Source organism: Musca domestica, unplaced genomic scaffold (genome assembly GCF_030504385.1).
Source record: "Musca domestica strain aabys unplaced genomic scaffold, Musca_domestica.polishedcontigs.V.1.1 61, whole genome shotgun sequence".
Classification (NCBI taxonomy): Eukaryota; Metazoa; Arthropoda; class Insecta; order Diptera; family Muscidae; genus Musca; species Musca domestica.
The window spans coordinates 3,098,057-3,108,597 of record NW_026712367.1 but is presented as its reverse complement, the minus strand read 5'-3'; the positions used below and the strand labels follow the sequence as shown (position 1 = coordinate 3,108,597).

The window sequence follows — 10,541 nt, the reverse complement described above, 5'->3', positions numbered from 1 at the left end:
AAAAAAATATTTTTAAAAAATTTCAACAAACGTGGATTTTTTTATATTCTTAACAAATGCGGATTTTTAAAATATATGTTTTTTAATTTCCAAAAAAAAATATATAAAAAAATTAATTTATTAAAATATTTTATTTATTTTATTTTTTTAATATATATTTTTAAATATACAACAGAAGACGCTCTAAAAAATATATTTTTATTAATTTTAACAAACGTGGATTTTTTTTTATACTTAACAAATGCGGATTTTTAAAAAATATTTTTTTAAATTTCCAATAAAAAAATATAAAGGAAATTAATTTTTTAAAAATTATGTTTTTTTTAATATATATTTTTTTAAATTTACAACGGAAGATTCTTTAAAAAAATATTTTTTTTAAATTTCAATAAACCTGGTTTTTTTTAAATTTTTTACAAAATTGGGGTTTTAAAATATATATTTTTTGAATTTCCAACAAAAAATAATTAATATAATAAAATAAAAATTAATTTATTGAAATATTTTTCCAACAACAAAATGAATTTATTAAAATATTTTATTTATTTAAATTTTTTTTAAATTTACAACAGAAGACGCTTTAAAAACATATTTTTTTAAATTTCAACAAACGTGGTTTTTTTATATTCTTAACAAATGCGGATTTTTAAAAAAAAATATTTCCAACAAAAAATATAAAAAAAATTAATTTATTAAAATATTTTATTTAGTAATTTTTTAAATATTTTTTTTTAATTTACAACAGAAGACGCTCACAAAAAAATATATTTTTTTAATTTTAACAAACTTGATTTTTTTAATTTTTTGACAAAATTGTTTTTCTAAAAAATATATTTTTCGAATTTCCAACAAAAAATAATTAATATAATAAAAAAATAATTTATTAAAATATTTTATTTCTTAAATATTAATTAAATTATTTTTATATAAAGAATATGTTATATAAAAAATTCCATTTCAATTTTCAACAAACGTTAATATTTCGAACCTTTTTTATCTAATTTTCAATAAATAAATACATAAATTCTTGTACAAATTATATTCTGTTTGTGTTTTCCTACAAGTCCTGAATGTAAACAAATATATTACAAATATTCTTGTAGGGTTTTTAACTACTGAATTAAATTGAAATATATATAAACAATATAAAAACATATTTTGCCAAACCCTTAAATTTTCGAATAATTGTCAGGAAAATGTACCTAATTTGTTCGTAACTTGTTCAATTAAATGTTAAACTTAAACCAGGGCACATAGCAACAAACAGAAAAATATGCACTCATTATTCTTCTAAAACAAGAAAAACTCGAAATTTTCATAAAAACCTAAAAAATTGCAAACGAAATCATCGAAAACCTCATTTTCCAACAAAAATCCCTCAGAAGCACATTCATTTTGTCACACGTCATCATTCAAGCAACACCCATTTGTAGCATCAAGCAACCCTGTCTCTGAACAGGGTGCCCACGAAACATCAACAATTGGAAACATATGTTTTCTCACAAACTGCAATTTCCATGCACACACACCACATGAAATACCCTGTCTCGCCTTACGCAGATATTTTGCGGTCGGGCATTTTTATAGTCTCCTCAAAAAACTAATAATTGTCTAAGAATAAGGCAATTAAACTCCTCAAAAACTATACATACATCTTCGCCAAGCCGACATTATGCTGAGCGATATGAAAGTTGACGTTTTTCATTGTTAACAGCGGTGAAAAAGTGTTTTCAAAAATTATAAAAAAAATTCCTACTCTAATCACACACCAACGAAAGCGACGACGATACCCCAGCAGCAGCACAGATACAGAAACAACAAGAGGTAAGAATGACACAAAATAAACGACTAATGGAAAAATGTCAAAACTTGACAATGCAAAATGTTGAGAGAGAGAGTGGAACACAGCAACCTGAAAGAAACCAACAACATTAACATCAAAAAACCGCGCCGGAGAGGGAGAGCGAAACAAGTGTTGTTGCCAGATGTGTGTGGGAATGTGGTTTTGTTGCGAAACAAATGGATGCGCGGCAACATGTCAAATTTGTTTTTCGGGCCAATGAAAGCTTTGGGTTTTGAAGAACAACAGATGGCGCTAAGCAAACTAGGATTTGTTGGTTGCTACTGCGAAACGGGCAAAAATAAACAAAACTACTTTAAGCGAAAAAACCAGTAAAGAAAGTCTTAAAGTCGGGCGGGGCCGACTTTATGATACCCTACACCACTTTGCTAATTTAGTAGAGCTCCACATAACAATTAAAAGTTTTTATGGGAGAATTCAATCATACACGCTATGATCATAATTATAATTTAATGTTCAAAGTACTAAATATGCCGAAGCTTTTGTATCTTTTAAATTCAGAATTGTATTGCCAATTTGGTGCACAATTAATTTGAAATCGGATAAAGATATATATGGGAGCTATATCCAAATCTGAACCGATCTCGATAAACTTTGGCAAAGATATCTCTGAGCTGTATTTGATATATTTCCCTGAATATCGTTGTTGCGGAGTGCATATTACGGTTGTGGGTAACAAATATAACAAATCGGATGAACAATACATATGGGAGCTATAGCTATATCTGAACCGATCTTCACCAAATTTGGCATACTACCTTCTAGACTGAATTCGGTCCTAAGTGCCAAATTCCATCCCATTTGGACAAATATTAGACGTTTGGTGCACAATATAAGGTAAATCGGACGAAGTTATATATGGGAGATATATCCAAATCTGAACCGATCTCGATAAAATTTGGCACATGTATTTCTGGGCTGTATTTGATATATTTCCCCAAATGTTGTTGTTGCAGAGTGCATATTACGGCGGCGGTGGACAAAAAGTAACAAATCGGATGAACAATATATATGGGAGCTATAGCTATATCTGAACCGATTTCGATCAAATTTGGCATACATATTTTCAGGGCTAATTTGGGTGTATATGCAAAATTCCATACAATTCGGGCTGATATTACACGTTTGGTGCACAATAAAAGGCAAATCGGACGAAGATATATATGGGAGCTATATCTAAATTTTGACCGATTATCTCCAATTTCAATAGGGTTCGTCCTTGGGCCAAACAAATGATCTGTGCAAAATTTCATCTGGATCGGGCAATAAATGCGACCTGTACTTTGTTTACAAAAATACATGGACAGACGGACAGACGGACGGACGGACGGACGGACGGACAGACGGACGGACGGACATGCATAAATCGACTCAGAATGTGATTCTATGCAGATCATCAAAAGGAACTATGGGTCTATCTCGTTTCCTTTTGCCTGTTACAAACAAATGCACAAATACATAATACCCTGACCACCTTGTGGTGTAGGGTATAATAATACGTTTTAAAAAAAGTTGAGCACGGATGAACTTTTTTAAAGAAAAATTCATCCCCGATGAACTTTTTTAAAGAAAAATTCATCCCCGATGAACTTTTCTAAAGAAAAATTCATCCCCGATGAACTTTTCTAAAGAAAAATTCATCCCCGTTGAACTTTTCTAAAGAAAAATTCATCCCGAATGAACTTTTCTAAAGAAAAATTCATCCCGAATGAACTTTTCTAAAGAAAAATTCATCCCGAATGAACTTTTCTAAAGAAAAATTCATCCCGAATGAACTTTTCTAAAGAAAAATTCATCCCGAATGAACTTTTCTAAAGAAAAATTCATCCCGAATGAACTTTTCTAAAGAAAAATTCATCCCGAATGAACTTTTCTAAAGAAAATTCATCCCGAATGAAATTTTCTAAAGAAAAATTCATCCCGAATGAACTTTTCTAAAGAAAAATTCATCCCGAATGAACTTTTCTAAAGAAAAATTCATCCCGAATGAACTTTTCTAAAGAAAAATTCATCCCGAATGAACTTTTCTAAAGAAAAATTCATCCCGAATGAACTTTTCTAAAGAAAAATTCATACCGAATGAACTTTTCTAAAGAAAAATTCATCCCGAATGAACTTTTCTAAAGAAAAATTCATCCCGAATGAACTTTTCTAAAGAAAAATTCATCCCGAATGAACTTTTCTAAAGAAAAATTCATACCCGATGAACTCTTCTAAAGCAAATTCAGCCCGGATGGAGAAAACTTCATCCCCGATAAACTTTTCTAAAGAAAAATTCATCCCCGATGAACTTTTCTAAAGAAAAATTCATCCCCGATTAACTTTTCTAAAGAAAAATTCATCCCCGATGAACTTTTCTAAAGAAAAATTCATCCCCGATGAACTTTTCTAAAGAAAAATTCATCCCCGATGAACTTTTCTAAAGAAAAATTCATCCCCGATGAACTTTTCTAAAGAAAAATTCATCCCCGATGAACTTTTCTAAAGAAAAATTCATCCCCGATGAACTTTTCTAAAGAAAAATTCATCCCCGATGAACTTTTCTAAAGAAAAATTCATCCCCGATGAACTTTTCTAAAGAAAAATTCATCCCGAATGAACTTTTCTAAAGAAAAATTCATCCCGAATGAACTTTACTAAAGAAAAATTCATCCCGAATGAACTTTTCTAAAGAAAAATTCATCCCGAATGAACTTTTCTAAAGAAAAATTCATACCCGATGAACTCTTCTAAAGCAAATTCAGCCCGGATGGAGAAAACTTCATCCCCGATAAACTTTTCTAAAGAAAAATTCATCCCCGATGAACTTTTCTAAAGAAAAATTCATCCCCGATGAACTTTTCTAAAGAAAAATTCATCCCGAATGAACTTTTCTAAAGAAAAATTCATCCCGAATGAACTTTTCTAAAGAAAAATTCATCCCGAATGAACTTTTCTAAAGAAAAATTCATCCCGAATGAACTTTTCTAAAGAAAAATTCATACCCGATGAACTCTTCTAAAGCAAATTCAGCCCGGATGGAGAAAACTTCATCCCCGATAAACTTTTCTAAAGAAAAATTCATCCCCGATGAACTTTTCTAAAGAAAAATTCATCCCCGATGAACTTTTCTAAAGAAAAATTCATCCCGAATGAACTTTTCTAAAGAAAAATTCATCCCGAATGAACTTTTCTAAAGAAAAATTCATCCCGAATGAACTTTTCTAAAGAAAAATTCATCCCGAATGAACTTTTCTAAAGAAAAATTCATACCCGATGAACTCTTCTAAAGCAAATTCAGCCCGGATGGAGAAAACTTCATCCCCGATAAACTTTTCTAAAGAAAAATTCATCCCCGATGAACTTTTCTAAAGAAAAATTCATCCCCGATGAACTTTTCTAAAGAAAAATTCATCCCGAATGAACTTTTCTAAAGAAAAATTCATACCGAATGAACTTTTCTAAAGAAAAATTCATCCCGAATGAACTTTTCTAAAGAAAAATTCATCCCGAATGAACTTTTCTAAAGAAAAATTCATACCCGATGAACTCTTCTAAAGCAAATTCAGCCCGGATGGAGAAAACTTCATCCCCGATAAACTTTTCTAAAGAAAAATTCATCCCCGATGAACTTTTCTAAAGAAAAATTCATCCCCGATGAACTCTTCTAAAGCAAATTCAGCCCGGATGGAGAAAACTTCATCCCCGATAAACTTTTCTAAAGAAAAATTCATCCCCGATGAACTTTTCTAAAGAAAAATTCATCCCCGATGAACTTTTCTAAAGAAAAATTCATCCCCGATGAACTTTTCTAAAGAAAAATTCATCCCCGATGAACTTTTCTAAAGAAAAATTCATACCCGATGAACTCTTCTAAAGCAAATTCAGCCCGGATGGAGAAAACTTCATCCCCGATAAACTTTTCTAAAGAAAAATTCATCCCCGATGAACTTTTCTAAAGAAAAATTCATCCCCGATGAACTTTTCTAAAGAAAAATTCATCCCCGATGAACTTTTCTAAAGAAAAATTCATCCCCGATGAACTTTTCTAAAGAAAAATTCATCCCCGATGAACTTTTCTATAGAAAAATTCATCCCCGATGAACTTTTCTATAGAAAAATTCATCCCCGATGAACTTTTCTATAGAAAAATTCATCCCCGATGAACTTTTCTAAAGAAAAATTCATCATTCATAAAGAAAACTTCATCCCGGATGAACTTTTCTAAAGAAAACTTCATCCCGGATGAACTTTTCTAAAGAAAAATTCATCCCCGATGAACTTTTCTAAAGAAAACTTCATCCCGGATGAACTTTTCTAAAGAAAACATCATCCCGGATGAACTTTTCTAAAGAAAACATCATCCCGGATGAACTTTTCTAAAGAAAACATCATCCCGGATGAACTTTTCTAAAGAAAAATTCATCCCGAATCAAGTTTTCTAAAGAAAAATTCATCCCGAATCAAGTTTTCTAAAGAAAAATTCATCCCCGATGAACTTTTCTAAAGAAAAATTCATCCCCGATGAACTTTTCTAAAGAAAAATTCATCCCCGATGAACTTTTCTAAAGAAAAATTCATCCCCGATGAACTTTTCTAAAAAAAATTCATCCCCGATGAACTTTTCTAAAGAAAAATTCATCCCCGATGAACTTTTCTAAAGAAAAATTCATCCCCGATGAACTTTTCTAAAGAAAAATTCATCCCCGATGAACTTTTCTAAAGAAAAATTCATCCCCGATGAACTTTTCTAAAGAAAAATTCATCGCGGATGAACTTTTCTAAGGAAAAATTCATCCCCGATGATGGATGGATGAACTTTTCTAAAGAAAAAAAATCATTTCAGATGAATTTAGATGTTTGATTGAATTTAGATTTTCCAAAATTCTTAATGCAATAATCCGTTTTTCTCTTTCCAGCTCCCATCTTCGTATCACCTCAAATATCCTTCCTTTCACATCTCTACTTCCTCTGCCATGTCTTCAGCTCCTGCTGCTGCTGCCACATCCAATACAGAAATCCGTTATGTTACCGAAGTGCCTAGTAGTCTAAAACAGTTAGCCCGCCTGGTCGTCCGGGGCTTCTACACCATTGAGGATGCCCTCATCATCGACATGTTGGTCCGGAATCCCTGCATGAAAGAGGATGACATTGCCGAACTGTTACGTTTCGAAAAGAAACAAATGCGGGCCCGCATCACCACCCTGCGCAGCGATAAATTCATTCAGATTCGTCTCAAAATGGAAACGGGTCCGGATGGCAAGGCTCAAAAAGTCAATTATTATTTTATAAATTATAAAACCTTTGTAAATGTAGTCAAATATAAGTTGGATCTGATGCGCAAGCGCATGGAGACGGAAGAGCGGGACGCCACAAGTCGGGCGAGTTTCAAGTGTACGAATTGTAATAAGACCTTTACGGATTTGGAGGCCGATCAACTGTTTGACTTCAATACTCAGGAATTTCGTTGTACATATTGTGGGTGTACGGTGGAGGAGGATACCTCGGCCATGCCGACCAAAGATTCGCGCCTGATGTTGGCCAGATTCAATGAACAGTTACAGCCATTGTATGATCTGCTGAGGGAGGTGGAGGGCATTAAATTGGCACCGGAGATTTTGGAACCCGAGCCGGTGGATATTGATACGATAAGAGGGTAAGTGGAGGAGGGTTATTTTGTGAGAAAAAAAATGTATTAATTTCCTTTTTGTCTCTTTGTAGGATTAACAAACCCTCGGCGGTGCGTGGCGAGGGCCAACAATGGTCCGGAGAGGCCACGAGAAACCAAGGTTTTGCCGTGGAAGAAACCCGGGTGGACATTAACATTGGTGGTGATGATGTGCCCGATACCGTGGCCGAACGTAAGGCCCGCCCCATTTGGATGACGGAGAGTACGGTCATCACCGAGGATAATACCGACAATACCGATGCCATACTCAATGAAGCAGCACAAAATTCCCAACAACCCGGCCTGTCGGCGTGGTCTTCCGCCGCCGGAGGCAACACCTCCACCACCAGCACCACAAACAGTACGTTCAACAACAATCGCAAAAAGGAACAGGAAGACATCATGGCTGTCCTGTTGCAATATGAGAAACAACCTGAACAAAAGAAAAACAATAGCAAGGGTCTACGTTTCGGTACTTCCAATGCCAATTCCAGTGATTCGAGTGATGATGAAAATGACATAGAAAATACCAAAATTCGTAAGTAGTCATTCGAGGGAATTCTTTTTCAATTTTCTTTATTTAATTTCGACTTTCGTTTTCTTTCATCAGCCAATAACGATGATTACAATAACTTTATTAATTCCGAATCTGAAGAAGAAGAGGATGATGTTCCTTCCGTTTTGGTGGCCGGCCGTCCTCATCCCATTGATCAAATCAATGATGTGCTAATTGGCCAAATGTCTCAGCAGGAGAAGGAGAACTATATACACATATATCAGCAACATTATAGTCATATATATGATTGAAAAACAACTCCCGTTCCCCTCCCCCCTCCCCTACCCACCTCCTCCTCCTCAAACCCCAATCATTATTTTTTTTACAAACCCACAACTCGATGTTCTTTTTTCAACAAACAACTACAACAACAACTATTACTATAATTATATTAATTATTACTATTATTATTATTAATTTTTTTCATTATATATTTTTTAGTTAATTCTTTATACAAGCCAATAGTGTTTTAATTTTCTCCAATTTGAAAGCCTGACCCTCCACCTCCTCCATCGTCCAAATATTTTCACAATTTTGCTCATCTTATTTTTTTTTTAATTAAATAAATAATTTTCGTTAAATGTTTATATAAAATAATATTTAAGAGAATGGAAGAGAGAGACAGACGGAGAAGAATGCTTTGAACGAGAAAATATATTTAAAAGAAGAAGAAGTAAAACAAAGAATCAACAAAACAATAAAAAAAACTTGAAAATTAAAAAAAACACACCTTTTTTACTTCTGTAGAAAAATAAATTCATCCCTGATGAACTTTTTTAAAGAAAAACTTCATCCCCGACGAGTTTTCTTAAGAAAAATTCATCCCAGATGAACTTCTCTGAAGAAAAATTCATCCCCGATAAACTTTTCTAAAGAAAAATTCATCCCCGACGAGTTTTCTTAAGAAAAATTTATCCCGGATGAACTTTTCTAAAGAAAAATTCATCCCGGATGAACTTTTCTAAAGAAAAATTCATCCCGGATGAACTTTTCTAAAGAAAAATTCATCCCGGATGAACTTTTCTAAAGAAAAATTCATCCCGGATGAACTTTTCTAAAGAAAAATTCATCCCGGATGAACTTTTCTAAAGAAAAATTCATCCCGGATGAACTTTTCTAAAGAAAAATTCATCCCGGATGAACTTTTCTAAAGAAAAATTCATCCCGGATGAACTTTTCTAAAGAAAAATTCATCCCGGATGAACTTTTCTAAAGAAAAATTCATCACGGATGAACTTTTCTAAAGAAAAATTCATCCCGGAGAAACGTTTCTAAAGAAAAATTCATTCCCGATGAACTTTTCTAAAGAAAAATTCATCCTCGATGAACTTTTCTAAAGAAAAATTCATCCTCGATGAACTTTTCTAAAGAAAAATTCATCCTCGAAGAACTTTTCAAAAGAAAAATTCATCCTCGATGAACTTTTCTAAAGAAAAATTCATCCCCGATGAACTTTTCTAAAGAAAAATTCATCCCCGATGAACTTTTCTAAAGAAAAATTCATCCCCGATGAACTTTTCTAAAGAAAAATTCATCCCCGATGAACTTTTCTAAAGAAAAATTCATCCCCGATGAACTTTTCTAAAGAAAAATTCATCCCCGATGAACTTTTGTAAAGAAAAATTCATCCCGGATGAACTTTTCTAAAGAAAAATTCATCCCGGATGAACTTTTCTAAAGAAAAATTCATCCCGGATGAACTTTTCTAAAGAAAAATTCATCCCGGATGAACTTTTCTAAAGAAAAATTCATCCTCGATGAACTTTTCTAAAGAAAAATTCATCCTCGATGAACATTTCTAAAGAAAAATTCATCCTCGATGAACTTTTCTAAAGAAAAATTCATCCTCGATGAACTTTTCTAAAGAAAAATTCATCCTCGATGAACTTTTCTAAAGAAAAATTCATCCTCGATGAAGTTTTCTAAAGAAAAATTCATCCTCGATTAAGTTTTCTAAAGAAAAATTCATCCTCGATTAAGTTTTCTAAAGAAAAATTCATCCCGGATGAACATTTCTAAAGAAAAATTCATCCTCGATTTTCTAACGAAAAATTCATCCCCGATGAGTTTTCTTAAGAAAAATTAATCCCCGATGAACTTTTCTAAAGAAAAATTCATTCCCGATGCAATTCTGTAAAGAAAAAATCATCTCAGATTCAGAAAAGATTTAATGACAACAAATTTTTCTTAAGAAATTTTTTCAATGATGATTTTTTCTTTAGAAAACTTTATCAATGAACTATTTTTATCTCTGATTAACATTTCTATATGTAACAAACATCTCGAGTGAACTTTTCTGTCTAGCCAGAAAATTCCATAACAATTACCATTAGTGTTTTCCCCTCATTACAGAGCGACATCTGTTGAAATAATAAATCAAAAGCTTGCATGACTAATTTAAAATTCCCAACACATTTGACGTTGAGAACATTGTTTCCCTCCATCAATGTTGCTAATCATACGTTTTTCAATGACAA

General features: G+C 32.7%; 1 protein-coding gene across 1 annotated transcript; it reads left to right on the top strand.

The window, feature by feature from the left end:
• Nucleotides 1–1,254: 1,254 nt before the first annotated feature.
• On the top strand, nucleotides 1,255–8,783 carry LOC131805816 (general transcription factor IIE subunit 1-like). The gene is made up of 4 exons (XM_059129479.1): nucleotides 1,255–1,824; nucleotides 6,760–7,496; nucleotides 7,562–8,046; nucleotides 8,119–8,783. Exons 2-4 carry the CDS (start codon nucleotides 6,817–6,819, stop codon nucleotides 8,313–8,315), a joined length of 1,362 nt encoding a protein of 453 aa, XP_058985462.1. The 5' UTR covers nucleotides 1,255–1,824; nucleotides 6,760–6,816; the 3' UTR covers nucleotides 8,316–8,783.
• Nucleotides 8,784–10,541: the final 1,758 nt, after the last annotated feature.

Excerpts from the sequence above, each read along its gene's own strand:
- LOC131805816 (XM_059129479.1), top strand. The coding sequence starts at position 6,817 with ATGTCTTCAGCTCCTGCTGCTGCTGCCACATCCAATACAGAAATCCGT. Across the intron at positions 7,497-7,561 it reads GATATTGATACGATAAGAGG|GATTAACAAACCCTCGGCGG; the intron begins GTAAGTGGAGGA and ends GTCTCTTTGTAG. Across the intron at positions 8,047-8,118 it reads CATAGAAAATACCAAAATTC|CCAATAACGATGATTACAAT; the intron begins GTAAGTAGTCAT and ends TTCTTTCATCAG.